This window comes from Pocillopora damicornis, chromosome 3 (assembly GCF_964200805.1).
Source record: "Pocillopora damicornis chromosome 3, jaPocDami1.2, whole genome shotgun sequence".
Taxonomy (NCBI): Eukaryota; Metazoa; Cnidaria; class Anthozoa; order Scleractinia; family Pocilloporidae; genus Pocillopora; species Pocillopora damicornis.
In genome coordinates this window covers 30,474,495-30,490,435 of record NC_142672.1, presented here as the reverse complement: position 1 = coordinate 30,490,435, position 15,941 = coordinate 30,474,495, and the positions used below count along the sequence as shown (strand labels likewise).

The 15,941-nt window shown below is 38.6% G+C and overlaps 2 protein-coding genes across 2 annotated transcripts; one reads left to right on the top strand and one right to left on the bottom strand.

Annotated features, from left to right (window-relative positions):
* Positions 1-840: 840 nt before the first annotated feature.
* Positions 841-9,482, top strand: LOC149049316 (uncharacterized). The gene is made up of 10 exons (XM_089200705.1): positions 841-1,580; positions 1,764-1,967; positions 2,697-2,943; positions 4,288-4,421; positions 5,275-5,551; positions 5,999-6,214; positions 7,071-7,280; positions 8,114-8,216; positions 8,508-8,577; positions 9,111-9,482. Exons 1-10 carry the CDS (start codon positions 927-929, stop codon positions 9,210-9,212), a joined length of 2,217 nt encoding a protein of 738 aa, XP_089056831.1. The 5' UTR covers positions 841-926; the 3' UTR covers positions 9,213-9,482.
* Positions 9,238-10,666, bottom strand: LOC149049315 (adenosine receptor A1-like). Its single transcript, XM_089200718.1, has one exon. It carries the CDS (start codon positions 10,664-10,666, stop codon positions 9,824-9,826), a length of 843 nt encoding a protein of 280 aa, XP_089056844.1. The 3' UTR covers positions 9,238-9,823.
* Positions 10,667-15,941: the final 5,275 nt, after the last annotated feature.

Sequence of the window (15,941 nt, the reverse complement as noted above, 5' to 3'; positions counted from 1 at the left end):
AATTATCCTCTTGTAAGATTATTAAAATTTGCCTAATGTTATCATAACTTTTACATAAAGTACATACATAATTTTAATTGAGGTGTAGAGGCGTGTGAACAGGCCGAAATTCAGCTGATAAATGTGATCCGCTATCTAGGAGCTTTTTTAACGATGAATTAACAAGTTACGAGGGATTAATATAATGCAAGTCAGTAATCATTGGCCATTCTTCAAGTGACATTATCTTTATAGTTTATTATTTCACGTACGGCGATAGCAAGTAAAAAAAAATCGACACTTGCTAGCTCAGGCTAGCAGGTGTTGACTTTTAGGTAGGCGTTCAGCATCCAGTTGCTTGCGGTGGATAGAAAGGAAATTATTTTTGTTAATTATCCTCTTGTAAGATTATTAAAATTTGCCTAATGTTATCATAACTTTTACATAAAGCAATGCATTATCTTTATTTTGCCTTTTAAATTTACTTCATTACCCAAACCTACTATTATCCGTTTTTCCTTTTTCCTTCCTAGCACAGCTGGAAATAACGTCATTCACAGGATGACCAAGATAGACGTACTTAATTAATCGAACACGGAAAATGTTCCCTCAGAAACAAGAAACCGCTGTACTGTGTTGTCTATGTTGATTGTTATCTTGGTTTCAAATAGTCCTCACTTACGTACAGAAGTAAACTGAGGATATACATTTGTCGAGCGATTTTCAACCGTTGTTTTACGCTATGGCTGCATGATTTCTTTGACGTTAATACTCAGCATGTGCATGGGAACTGACTTGATTTTTTTTCCCAGTAGAACGCACATACAAAATTGTCATGGTTACGCTTCATGGCTCCACAAGATAACATGCATCATATGTTAACTGTCGAAAAAAATACATAGTGATTACAAACTAGAAATATCGGTATTGCAAGGCAAAATATATAGATGGGGACAGGAAGCTCAAGAGAAAATCTACGGGTTGTAGCCACTGATTCCGTCAAAGTTGGCTCTGTTCAAAACAACAATAACATCGAAATGAAAGGTACGAAAGCGGAAAACCGCGGCGAAGTGTTTCAGCCAACAGAAACTCAAAACAAAGATATGGAAGATAGACGTAAATCGGGTAGATTCATTGTCAAAACTATGGCATTTGAAGATAACAGTGAAGATTTAGCAGAGTTACAAGGACAAATCGCTACAACGATTGATGATCAACAAAATCGAGGAGAAGACTTCGGCGAGGACGAATCAAGCTTTATACTTTCTTCATTCACTGCAAAAAATCCGAAACTTAAAGCAACGTTGAAAAAGACGAGAGAACACTACAAGGGATTGAAAAAAGCATTCGATAATGGAACTCTGGCGACAGAAGAGGTAGAAGAACACATAAAAGGCCTTTTCAATGGTTATATCAACCAGCACAAGTCGGCTAAAGCTGTGTTAACAGCTTTCACCGTGCGCCTAGGTCTTCCACAGCTTGCATACGACATTATTACTGATCTAAGGAGTGATTGTCCAGAACTAACAACATGGGATAGAGAAACAAGTACAGAAGAACAACCTGAGGAGAATGAAGCGTTATCAAAAACGTTATTCAGGGTAAATATTTTGTATGGGTGTCGTCAATAATCATGAATCGGTTAGTGTGTTTTCTAACATATGTAAATTTTACAAGTGAGGTGATCATTTGACTGCACAAGTCTTGTTGGATACGAGATGTTTCAGTCAAGCTTAACCTCCGAACTTGCAGCACCCTTGTAAAAATGTCTTATAATTTTCTAGGAATCTGAGAAAAATGACAAGAAGACATCGAACCCGTTAGAATTATTGCAAGATAATATCTGCCTGTTTCTGGGAGCCCTTCTGAATTATTCTGACCTACATGACGAGTTTTGCTTAGAGTGTAATGAAGTTGGTATGGTTCAGCTTTTTGTAGAGATGTCCGAAGAACTCCGAGATTCGATTCCACACAATGTGAAATATGTAGTAAGTACAGTAGTAAAATATAATGTAAATGTAGCTATTTTCGTATCCAACCCAAATTGAAGGAGAAATGCCACTAAAAATTTTCCTTCGTCATCATGAATTAATTAATACTGAATTACAAAAAGCATTTTTCCCGTTGAAAACTACATTAATGAAAACGGAAACTTAAATAGGCTTTTGAATACATGTGCAGGTATATTTGTACTCCGCTATCAAGCCGGAGCGAATAGCAATTAAAAAGCTCTCTCCGAGTTGTTGATAAATGGGTAATAGGAGGGAGGGGTAGGACTGGAACTCACTTGAGAGGGGATCTTGATTAAGAGGGTGTTACGGCTTATTCGGGTTCTTACGATGACACACAATAGTCATTGTACCAATTGATTCTTTAAGTCTTTTTTTGGATTGGTCATTATTGTTTCAAAGACCAAACTAACAGTAGTACGTTCAATTGCCAGCCATTGTTCGGAAAATGAGTCCGCGCCCCTCAACCAAAGTTCCTGACGGATCCGAGAAAGGCAGAGACCAAGCTTATAACAGTAGGCGCCCTGCCTTTATCAACATAATCGAAGCCATCATTATAGGCTTCGACGGGTTTCGAACCCATGCCTCTTGTTGGGCGCTACTACCAATTGAGCTATGGAACCATACGTTGAGAGCAAGGCACACTTAGAGGTTAAATCTTGCTACAAGGAATTATGTATTCACCAGTGCTTCCATCCTTTTTAACAGGAACGTAAAACACAACGTCTAAAGAAGTTCACAGTGCGGGGAAAAATGTTGTCCAGGAGCTTGGGGACTCTTCACAATTTCTCGAAACGTGTACCAACAAGAGCAAACTTTACTTCTGCCCAGGCGGTGAACTCGTTGCTTCTGCCACTTCTTAAAGCTGAAATCACGTTTTACAGTGCTAAGAGCCTACTTATATTGGCGTACCTGATTGATGAACAAAATAACCATTTGATCATGGCGAATGAAGGTATGAAAATTTTTATAAGTAAGCTGTCAGTAAAAGCCCTTTTACTTTCGCGTGCTACCAAACATTTGAAAGATGATAAACACTATAGTCTCTATTTAAAGCAAAATTAGGCTCTCAAACTTGCCTTGGAAATCATATTACTGTTTCTTAAATCTCAAAGTTTCCTTAAACCTCGCCCAACGGCAAATTGTTTTCTCCATCCCGCAGATGATTACCTGTGAATTTTTTTCGCAACAATAAAATAAAGGCAGTTTTTCGATAAACGTGGTTATCCTGTTTCTGTCGTTCAAGTGGGCCACCACCGTGCCCAACAAATTGATCGACAGTCAGCACTACAAACGGCTGAGAAGGAAAACACTGACCGCATTCCATTTACTCTTACAACTTACTCTTACACCCTCACAACCACGCAGTTAAATCTATCATTCTTAAAATTTTTAAATTACTCCAAAACGATTCAGAGACTGGCACTATCTTTCCGCAACCCCCACTTATTTAATTCAAACGTAACAAAAACATAGGCAACTTTTTAGTCAGGAGTTCATTTCAAACCAATGACCAATCTGGAACTTTTAAATGTGCTCGCTCACGATGCAAAACTTGTCCTATCATTCATAACGTAGAGAAAATATCGGGACCCAAGAGATCCATTAAGATCATTGATCACTTTACGTGTACTTCCGCCAATGTTATTTACTGTACAACTTGCACTTATTGCAATAAGTTATACATCGGCGAAACAGGAAGACGACTAGGTGACCGATTCCGAGAACACCTTCGCGACGTGGAAAGAAATGACAAGGACGCATCCAAACCAGTCGCTAGACACTTTAATCTTCCTAATCATTCTAAACAGCATATCGCAGTTTGCGGCCTTTCCTTACATCTAGGCAGTTCGGAAAGCCGTAAAACACTAGAACAAAAATTTATCTTCCAAATCGGCACCCTTAAACCCCACGGAATCAACGAGCGCTTTTCATTCAACTAATTTATTCCTGTTTTCTCGTCACCATATTCCCACCAATGGCGTAGCTCCACTTTCTGCATATAAACCCAAACACAACCCACAATTCCTCCAATCGCTCTGACGAAGGGCTAACGCTCGAAACGTCAGCTTTTTTACCCTTTACGGTGGCTAATTTAAGTTTTCAACTCAGTTGTTAATACTAAATTACCTGCATCACTTATTCTCCCACCTTTCAACTAAAAATTTGTTTCTTCCGGTTTTATGTCTAATTCCTGGAACAAGTTCGTGCTAGATGAAAATTAAACGAAGTGGCTGTCTAGTATATGATAATCATTTACTTTAAATTTTGCATCTCAACTTTAACAGTCTCATTTCAGAACCAATCAATTTTCTCATACGCTTGCTGAGAAAGGCTATAGAGACAGATTACCATAGATATCTGGGACTTTCTGCCCGAGAACTTGCTGAAGGACTGACGCAAATTGCAATCAACGATAACAACAAGAAAACGGTAACTGTTAGCAGTTGATCATTTATTTCTTTGATATCGTAATTTTTTGGAATTTTCGTCATCAAAATGAGTCGTACATCTTTGACTAGAGGAATTTTCAGAGTTCAGCCTCTCTGTGGCTTCTTAGTGGTAATATTTTCGATTTTTCCTTTGTGACTACTTCAACGTTGGTTTTACCACGCTCAATCGAAAAGAGCTTATGAGTAGTTTAAAGGAGTGAGAAATTTTAAGGCAATTCACGTGTGTCATTGAAATGGCCTTGAACTCCTCTTGGTCGCTTTACAAGCAAAAACTCCTTAACCCTTTAACCCCTCACTATGATTTTTCCGATTAAGATCATGAGAATAAAGGAAATGATCACCAACCTAAAAGCTTTGATTGTTAAACAAATTCTCCTTGCCAGCACCAAAGGGAATGTATAGACAACAGTATGAAGAATATGAATACTGATTTTGCCCGATGTTAGGGTGTAAAGGGTTGAAAAAAAAAAATTAATAAAACAATTAAATACCTCAGAGACCAATTGCATTTTCCATCCCCTCGGGAAGAGGAGTAGGCTTTTTCCTGAGTCCTAATTGGCTTCTTTTACACGACTCTCTACGACGTTAAATCGAAATGGGAAAGGATAAATCAAATTCTGGAAATCTGGAAATCATTACTAGGTTTTCTTTGATCAGATCTTGAGGTTTTAACTTGGCCGAGTTTGACCAGTTCATTTCCCTAAGAATCTTTTAACTTGGCCTTGTACGTGACTGAGATGAGCTGGTGTATATGAAAACTTTAGACATTCTATGAATTTCAGCTTGTTCAAACTTTTAAGTATTGAATATGATAAATATCACTTTATTGTTAGATTGTTAGATCTGGAGCCATTCCAATTCTAGTCAAGATGCTTGAAAACGCCAAAGATGACGAGGAGAGAGTGAATGCCTGTAACACTTTGTGGACATTGGCGTTCGACGAGGAAAACAAGAAAGAAATCAAAAAGGACGCGCATGCCTCAGCAGAATTACAGAAACTTCTGACATCGACTAACAATGAAGTGAAAAAAGCTGCTGCTGGCGCATTGTGGGAAATCGAAGGAAAAGAAAAACATGCAGAGGATAAACAACAGTCAGTTAAAGAGTCAGGTGAGTATGCGCAGCTTGGGATGACAATTCGACTACAATGATGGTGTTCATAGACTCAGAAATAACCTTGTATAACGAAATTTCTCCCTAACAAAACTAGCTTGCGAGTAGGTCCTCATTATCAGCACTGATGGACGCGCCGCGCCGGCGAGGAGATTTGAGGTTAGCCAGAAGTCTGGCTCTAATATAAAGAGGCGCTTGACCCCTTGCAGACCCACACTCTCGCCGGCTGCGTTGCTCACATTTTATTACGGGTGAAAAAACATTTATGCTGAAGTTCTAATAATGAAGCCTGCTCGCAGGTTATAATTAAACGAAATTTCCCCCTGATTATGTGTGAAATGCTTATGTAATAGAAATAACTGTAGGATCGAAGAGGTGAAATCAGAACACAATTAAGGTATTATATAATTCATTACTGTTGTTATTCTTTAATGTGCACTCTAGACGCCAAGCACGTAATGATCAGTTACCAATGGGATGTACAAAAGCTCGTGATTCAGATCAAAAACAAACTTCAGGCGGACGGCTTCAAGGTTTGGATGGACATCGATGAAATGGGTGGCTCCACTCTGGAAAGTATGGCCAAGGCTGTGGAAAATGCAAGTGTGATATTGGTCTGTGTGTCTCAAAAATACAAGGAGAGTCCTAACTGTCGATCAGGTAATGATGAAAACTGCTTCGCAACGTTCGCAGGATCTTTTTAGATAGCATTATTGATAATAGAAATCTTAGCATTTTTCCGGCTTTTTAGAATTGTGGTTAGCCTGTACTTGCAAAACAATTCCTACAACGATTACGATATTATCGGGCACAAATCCTGCGTGCATTTCTCGAAGGTGATTAAGAAAGGATATTCGGAGGTCGAGTAGCCAATCAGAGTACGTCTTCAACGCTTTCCACCACAGCCTCAACTCTTTGTTAGAAACGAAAATAGCCCAGACCCACCAGGCTTCATGGCAATGTTATATTTTCTCAAAAACGCATAAATTAGACCAGAGGGACTACTCAGAGAGGCAAAGGAAGCTAATGGAAGGAACTCGGTATCACATTTATAAGTTTGAGCTGATTTCAATATTCGAAGCTGAATGCGAGTCTTCAAAAAAATTCGTAGAGGATTTTTTAGATAGTCCAAACGATGAAAGCAAGTTGGGGAATGCGAGGTGGATACACTACTCCCCTTGAATACTCCTTGTTAAGCTGTGATTGTTCGAAACAAGTTTAAAAGACTGATATTAGGGCATTGAAAAAATCTGGAGTTCAAATGATAGAAGGAAGGGTGCAATGCAGCATAGAAAATCCTGTTTCCATGCTAACAATATAAGACCTGACGTCTCGTTAAAAAAGACTTACCCAGCCCTAGTTTGTAGTCTCACCCCTTTGTCTTCCTCCATTGGTTCCAACTTGACCAATCCTTTGGAGGTATTTGAACACGTTGAATACATTCTCTAGAGATAACTAGACAATAATTATACTGGAGTTTTTGACGAAGTTGTATTTCGTTTAATAATGTATGTAGAGGCAGAATACACATATCAGCTTCACAAAGACATCATCCCTTTGATGATGGATGGTAAATACAGACCTGATGGTTGGCTCGGCTTCATTGTGGGATCCAAATTCTGGATTGACTTCAGCGAAAAACATAAACTAGACTCTAATGTGAGCAAACTTGTGAAAGAATTGGGGACCAGGGGAAAAATTGAACTTCAAGAAAATAATGTGAAAGGTATGATTAAACCAAAACTGCTTTACTTGGTCGTTTGAGTTATTATCGTAACCAGGGCTGACTGTCTACCATCTTCACTCGATTCGAAGGCTGAGGAGAGCAAATATGTCTCTAATGTCCAGAAGGCGAATCGCTATACGAAACCTTTTCTCCGTAACTGCCAAAAATCAGTTACAACTAGTAGCACTCCTGATGAAAGGGAACCAGCGACTGGTTTTGCAGTTATTCCTTGCATTCAGGGTGTTACGGAACCCATCCAGATAATTTTGAATAGCCACAACGTTAAAGTTACTCAAAAACCTTTTCAGACTTTGGGGCACATTTTTGCCAAACCTAACGAAATAACAACGAACCGTCGCCATTTATTCTATTCCCTACAATGACTGCGATAACGAGTATATCGGACGGACCAAACGTCAGTTCGGTACACGTTTGAAAGAGCATCAAAAAGCGGTTTTCTTTTGCAAACAAGAAAATTCAGCTTTATTCGAGCACACATGCTTAACTAACCAAACAATTGGGTGGGACAAGTCTAAAATTATTGCCACTAATCGGCGTTACCACCACAGCGCCTTTGTTTAGAGGCCTGGAATATGAAGGCACTAGACAAGAGTGTCGAAACGTTGGGTCTATGAATTATAACTTCACGGTTACATTCATTAAATTTTCAGATCAGAGTAGCATCAGACTATGTCTGAAGGAACTACTTTTTATGATTACTCGTTATAGTTGGTAATTATCCGTCAGATGCCCAGACAATTCCAACTCCTAGAGACGATGATTGATTTACTCTCTTTTCTGTTTTATTTATTTATTTATTTTTTTTTATGTAGCCACAGTTCTGGATGTTGTTGACGCCTCGCCACAGTCTACTATCAGATCGTGGACGTGTAGTGATGTGAAAACCTGGCTCAAGAATGTTGGACTGAAAGACAGGTAAATAGTACAGTGTTTTTTATTCTTATCCCGGTTCCCAAAGCGTTAAGAGATGTTGAGCATTGTTACTCTTCCCTGGGAAATGAAATGGGGTGGCATACCCCCAGCTATTGCGTCAGCTTTCGACAACTTCCTTCCTGAGCTCTTTCCTCTTGGTTCTTTGGAGCTTGGAACTAGGCTGAGGTTTCGCTAATATTTGCTTTTCACTTTTGCCAATTTTTGCTACAGGTGACAAAGGGGCACTATAAAGCAAATCAACGATTTTAGCTTCTGAAAAAATTTGCTTTTTAGGTTGGATGCCAACACTTTAAAAAGGCTAAATGGTCAGATTTTGTTGCGTCTGCAAGATCTTAGAAGAGAGGTAGGTGTTGTGTGTTCCTAAGCAGGCAGAAAAGTGCATATTTTTTATAAAGGCTTCCCTTCGCGCATGACTCTCACATACATACGCTGATTTAAAATATCCTGATGAAAAATTGTGTCCATATTCTGCGACGTTCGAGCTCGTTTGAAACGATTCAGTTTCAAGGTCATGTACCTGTTGCCATTATCGCTGTTCTATCACTGTTCTAACGTTGTTTCGGATCGACCGCCATTTGTCGTCAAAAAACTAGTTTTTGAAATTTTCCATTAAAATTATGCGCAAAATGCCTTTTTTGGATGGGAATTAACATTTTTTCTGATAAATGTTGCTTTCAGATCATCATTCAGGAGATCAAAGAATTTTTTTTAATCTTACTTTATTAATTATATGCATTTTTGCCCTTAATATTGATTCTAGAACATTGATTTTCAAGACAAACTCCATTTAGTTCTTGTTCATTGCTCATGTTCAGATTTGTCTTGTTCAGTTCAAAAGCTCAATGGGTCTGACAAGTCATGTTGTTTTAATTTTAGAGTCCAGAATTCTTCTATTCATCAGTGAGGACAGATTTTAAACTGGACACTGTGTTTGATGTTCTGGAATTTGTAGACGCGTTGGATAAATTAGTGGAGTAGTTTCAGCTTGGAGAGCAAACGACACATATTGTGATGTTACGAGCAGTAACCTAGGATAAGAGCACGTTAGACTAAGATTAGGCTCTCAAGCGTTCAGCACGTGCGTCTAGCATGTGCACTGCTGGACGCAGGTTTTTACGCCTGTGACAGCATAAAAGGAACATTTTAAATTCATGATCAATTTTTTTCCATCAATTTTGTTCAATAGCAATGTAGAGTTTTTACCGATAATATATTTGTTTTTTTGGTAATGAGAGTTTTGTTTTTCTACTCTCGTTGACTGGTAAACAAAAAGTAGAAAAGCATAAATATACTCCTTTGAATCTATGTCATGTAGCACACACCGGCAGTAACAGAGCAACAACAATGACTGAAAATGATATGAACCGCAAGGGTTAGAGGTTCCTATGCCCTTCGTAAATGACACCAGTTTCAAAATTCTAACAAATTCCACTCTTCATAAATATATATCTTCACATATATTATATATTTTACATTTTTATGTTTCTGAGTGGATTAAGACTCTAAAGTGAACTTTCCTGTTGAACGTTGGATGGTGAAAAGGTCGCATTATCAAACGTTATCAAGGAGACAATTGACCCGGTCCCGGTTTATGCAGATACCTCATTTCTAGATCTTTCAAAAGGAATTACACAGAAATTGAATATCTGGAATAACGTGCGCTTAAATTGTGGGATTCTGAACGGATAAATTATCACGTTCACAAACGAATTGCTAAACTGTAAAAATTTGATAATAAATGTTGTTAATTCAATAAGGTGAAAATTTTGTGTGAGTTTCAATGCAAACAAAATATTTAGAATTTGAAAAGGAAGCCAGGTAAAAAGCGATGTTCCCGTTATGAGAGCTAGTGTCTTCGCCAATTTCACTTCTCTTTTGATATGATTCTGGTTGTGAAATGGCATTTTCTGCTTCTTCCAAATAACAAAGTTTGCTACACATATAGCTATCAGAGGGATTCCAGAAATTAAAACAATATAATATAAGGAATTCTCCCTCCCTATTATATTAAGCATCGGTAACACCACTGAAGTAGTAAATATTGCCGCTATGATCCACGGTATACTAATAGCGCAGACGTACACACGACAGTTCAAAGTTCTGTGACGAACAGGCCAACCGACGGCGAGCATTCTCTCCAAGGAAATGACTGCAAGAGTGTAGATGGACGTTGTGCCAGTAAAAACGTCAGCACCGATGGAAATAACGTACCATGTATATCCCTGTGATACAACTACTTTTATATAAAAAGGGACAGCAAAAATTCCCACCAGCAAATCGGCAACAGCTAAGCTTATGAGAAGTGAGTAAGAGCGTTTTTGGCGTCTGTGTTTGAAGAATATCCAGATGGTGAGAATATTTCCTACAATGATCAAAGTCACCAATACACCAAAACATATATCCCAGAAAGTGTTCCAAGAGTTAAAATCCATTTTGCTGGGCACCGTTTTTCTTTTGACCTGCCATGAAAACAAACGTTTACACTTAAATCTGAACTGAAGAAGCTTGTAGAAAATTTGGGGAGCAAAAATACTTTAGCAAACGAACATTTAGTATTTTTAAACGATATTCTTTTGTGTAATTTAGAATCAAGTTAGAGAAGCATTTTAGATCAGCAATAAAAGAAATCAAAAAGTCCTGAAACACGAAACGTTAAGTTGAGTCGAGTAACGGTCCCCGTAGGGCTGAAAGCGTACGGATCAGACTGCTGTGACATGTCTCCTAGCTCTGATGAAGGGGTAATGTTAGGAAAGTCAGCTTTAGAAACATGTCTCCTAGCTCTGATGAAGGGGTAATGTTAGAAAAGTCAGCTTTAGAAACATTTTACAGTGAACAATTTACATCATCAATACAGCGGTTAACTGTAAATTATCTTACTAGAACATGATAATGTTTACAGCTCAGCAAATCAAATCTTGGAGGAGGTTCGACATAGAAAAAAAATCGGAAGCCTTAGATCTTTATTTCCAGTTATACGATCGGTCATCCAAGGTTAGTGATTGGATCTTTGTTCGTTTCTAATCGTCTAGTTAAGAGTTAAGAGTTCAGACCTTTATCCTTTTTTGTAACATTTAAAACACAATGTGAAAAGAAAACCTGCATGTAATTAAATAAACTTTATGCTCGAAGAGTCTCTAGTTTTCATTTTTACATCAGAATTTTTTTCAATGTGACAGTGGTAGTTTATTATAATTTTCCATTGGGCTTTTGCTCCGGAAAGTGGAGCGCGGTTGGCGCCAAAAACTGACCTCATTTGCGCGTGCCTTAGTTTCGGCCGCTGTGTTCGACAGCCTGTCGTTGCGTACCATACTGCGAAGTTAAGTTGAGGCCAGTAGCTCATATTCGCCCAGCAAGCCATCCCTGCGCCTGGCCTGTAGAGTGCTGAATTTTCGTTCTTGTAAATATTCTTCTGAATTTTGCATTGAAGTACTGATTTGGGGCAACAAAGAATGAAATGGAACTGCCGGCACCTCCTTCTTCACTACTCGGCTCCGAGTGAGTTCAAGGGGGAAATCTCCAACTCCAAGTGCCTTCTTCACGTCATCATCCCTATATCTTCTGTCTGATCTTGAGACACTCGTCTGAACTCCACTGATGTGATCGATTGAAGTATACTTCAGCTGTTATCTGCCTTTGTAATCAAACAACACTTGCCAGCGCACTGAACTTACTCAGGTCTACATTTGGATATCGTGCTCTGAAATCATTCTAAACTTTTCTCCTTGCTTTATCTTCAATTTTACTCGCTTCATCTAATCTTGACCACGCAAACCCCAAACGGGATCGGAACTCAAAGAGTTAAACATTTCTATTGCTTTTATAATCAAAATGGTTCTTTTGACAGTTATTGCAAATTTAAATGGTTACACAGTTCACTTCAAAGAGCCGCTACGCAACGAAAAATATCAGCATATCAGACCAGTAAGCTGTTCTTTTTTCAACACTTGATATAATTTAAGTCGTCCTGGTGAAGTCTCCGTAATCAATGCGCAAGGCACTCCAACAAAAAAGAAAATTCCTGAAGGCAATTATTCACTCAAAAGCCTTGGCCAAGCTCTTTAATATACATGGAGGAGTGACTAGAGTGAAGGTTGAAATGATTACTCCGAAAAGAGTATTGGAAATCCACAATCCTCAAAATAAGCATATCCTTCTTGCCAATGACCTGGTTGATCTTCTTGGAATTAAACGACGTTGCAAATCCAAAAGGTTTAAATCAACAACCAACCACTTTCTCTGCTGTGATCTTTTGGATAAGAATGAAAAAATATTCAAAGGAAAATCTTCGAGCGTTCTTGGATGCTTCGGGCAACCCTGTGACAGGGTTAGTATTATTCTGAGGTCCCAACTCAACGAAAAATATCACCGAGGAATTACATCTAATCTATGCGAATTTTCGTGACCGAAGGGAATCAATGGCCTCCCTTTGAGGTTTGAGTTAGAGATAATTTATGGGTGCTCCCTCAATAATCCCACTCCACTCAGAGAGACCGCTGTACCGCTTGAAGACAATACAGCCGATGTTACTCCTGTCACAGCCTTTGTGTGACAAACGGATCTAATTTTCTTTTATTTGCCAAGGCCACGTTGGTAATGAGAAACTTCATTTCAACCTAAATGCATTTGGTATTATTGGATGAATAAGCAGTCTGCTTGGAACGTTTAGGCCACTTCGCGGTTCCTGGCATACCGCTAACCCGAAGAGTTTACCGCTCCACGGCCTGCCCCTTCAGGACTTGGGTCCCTTTGCGGCCCTCGGCTCAAAAAGCTTAATGCTCCGCGGCCTGCCCCTTCGAGGCTTCGCAAAATTACTTCAGTGGACATTTTTAAATCGGCTGGCTCAGCCGGCTTTTTGGGATTTACATCAACATTGAGCGTTGGGAGCAAAACTCTTGACAAAAAAATCACAAAACATGAAAAACTATTTTAATCCCTGAGACAAAGTACCTGTCAGTCAGCAGGTTGTTTTCAAAGGCGATTGCAAATAATTCTATCTCTGACGTTGAGTTCAACTCAATTTTGCGCGAGATTTAGCAGTATATTTCCTGAAAAAATGGTTGAGAAATAAAGCAAGAAGCTCATCTGAGACTGACGTTGAGGTAATAAGAGAACAGATCAGAGATGATTTCCGAAAAAAACTTGGATCACTCGTAAAGATAACGAAATAAGATTCGAGTTTGAAAAGACATGTTTTTACAAAGGATATGCAAATATAAAAAGAGAACTAAACTTGTCTGTTGCAGAAACAAATTAAAGAAAAGAAATTTGAAAAATTTCCGACCGAAATAAGAAAACAAATTTGAAAGAAACAGGTTGACGAAAATATAAATTTGAAAAATTTCTAACGCGTCAGGAGCAGTTTGAAGAACATAAATTTAAAAATTTTCTGACGCTCAGAAACAAGCTGTTTCTGATGAGGAAGATAAATTTGAAACATCAATGTTTCTGACGCTTCAGAAACGAGTTGAAGAAAATAAATTTGAAAAATTTTTAACGCGTCAAAAACAAGAAAATAAATTTAAAACAACGTTTCTGACGTCAGAAGCAGTTTGAAGAAAATAAATTTGAAAATTTTCTTTCGCTCTGAAACAAACTGCTTCTAATAAAGAAAATGAATTTGAAACATTAATGTTTCTGACGCGTCACAAACAGCTTAAAGAAACTAAATTTGAAAAAAATTCTGACGCTTCAGAAACTGTTTAATATTTCCATTTTTCTCTTAAGAACTCACGAGTGAGACATTGTGAATATTATTCACCTGCTTAAATTTATGAGTTGCCTTGAAATCAATTTTGTTTTCAAAATGTGTCGGCGTCCCCCTTTAATATCTACTTAACTATTGTAGAAAGGTTGAAATGCATAATGTTCTGGATGCGTTCTTGACTCTAGTGCAGCAGGGAATTGTTGAAATGAGCTGGTTGTAAAACGAAACTGAGAGAAGCAAATTAAAACGGGCTCAAAAAGTCGTTCGAATAGATTCACATAATCGAAACGATCTTTAAATTCTTTGTACGGGTTTTATACCTTTTTAACGTGGAAAAACAGCTACTCTAGAGAATTTAAAATCGGAAGAAAAATATGGCCTTTATATGCTGCATGCCCTGTTGCCTTTATATCTCACCTGTAAACAAGCTCTTCTTCAAGAACAGCCACTGTAAGTAGTTCTGAGGAATAGTAGTGGGACTTCACTTAAAGGGCGAATAGCTTTCTGCTATGGATAGCGGAAGTAGAAAGAAAACATCCATACTAATTGCGAGCTCATTTATATTTTGGCAGTATTCTCAAAGGTTGACAGCTCTATTTACTTTCTGTGGAAGCTGGTCAGGTACAAAAATAGTTCCAACTTCTCAATGTAGTCTGGGAGCATATGTCAAGAATCAGAGAAAAACTTTGCGAAAACCAGAAACATAAAAACAGAGACAGCGTATCTAGTTATGTTATAAGACTCTGTAACTTGAATCTATAGCCGCTACAGTACAAACAGTACGCGCAAAATCCAGCATGGTAACGAGGCTAGGCCTTAAAATAACACAGCTGTCAAACGTCAGTCGTGCGTGACGGGATCAATCCTGGCAGGCCGCACCCTAATTTCCTAGCGCAAAATTTCGAAGGACAACACAAGAAACAACCGCTGTAAAAGGAAACAAAAACATGGAAAAGGAAAACTCGAGACTTCTCGAACATGTAGCTTATTCAGGTACGGTCAACCCTGTTGACTTACCATTCTATTTTTGAGCTCACCGAAAAAGGTTATACGCTTTTAAAACACCGTGAATTATTGACCTGTGTGGTTGTTTGTAACTCGTTTGAGACCGCTTGGTTCCTAAGAGAGTGTCAACCGTGATTGCTAATCGACACACCAACACAGCGGCAGAATGGGTTCACTCGCTCGGTGGATCTGGTGCATTCATACCATTTCGTTGCTAATGAACACTACAACGTTGCACATGCGCAAACGTCTGACCGCTGTGTCGAAAACGCCAGCAAACTGTACACAGGCTTTAGGCTTGGTTGCTCAGCGAGAGCGAAGCCAAACAATATGGCGGCTACAATACGTAAATAATAATTCGTGTGAATCATCGGTGGCTAGTGTTATCAATGATAGGTAATAACCCTATTTTATTGACTTAAATTTTGCATAAATTACCAGATCCTGGTAATTTATCCATGTACAGTGCGAAAGCTCAGTGGGTCTAACAAGTCACGTTGTTTTAATTTCAGAGTCCAGAGTTCTATACACTGCCTGAGGAGTGAATTCCACGTTAAATTTCACGCGAAAAACCGATACTGAAACGTACGTGACCAATATTTGCTAAAACCATAATAAATTACTCACTGGAGTTCAGAATCAAAATCTTTTGTTTACGTTCCTAACAAATGATTATGAAGCAAAATTTAGACAAATAGCTTTCTCTAAATTAGTAAGAATTAGTCAGAATCCACTAGCCCGATCGCAAAATCCACGAGCCTCGGGCTATCGGACACGACTTTATTTGCAAGCTGCATTTGCTAGATATTGACACCCGACTTTGGAAGGGTTTCCATTTGAACGAGAAGCAAACTAATGAAAGCCATCAAATTTTTATCCCTTTAATAATATAAATATCTCCCCTATCAGTTGCTAAGAAATACTCTGGCGGGAAATTTTTTTGGCGGCAAATTGGAGAATGAAGCGCTTTCACTGGCAGCTTTTTGCGTTGTCGACGT

Excerpts from the sequence above, each read along its gene's own strand:
- LOC149049316 (XM_089200705.1), top strand. The coding sequence starts at position 927 with ATGGGGACAGGAAGCTCAAGAGAAAATCTACGGGTTGTAGCCACTGAT. Across the intron at positions 2,944-4,287 it reads TTTGATCATGGCGAATGAAG|AACCAATCAATTTTCTCATA; the intron begins GTATGAAAATTT and ends GTCTCATTTCAG. Across the intron at positions 4,422-5,274 it reads ACGATAACAACAAGAAAACG|ATTGTTAGATCTGGAGCCAT; the intron begins GTAACTGTTAGC and ends CTTTATTGTTAG.
- LOC149049315 (XM_089200718.1), bottom strand. The coding sequence starts at position 10,666 with ATGGATTTTAACTCTTGGAACACTTTCTGGGATATATGTTTTGGTGTA.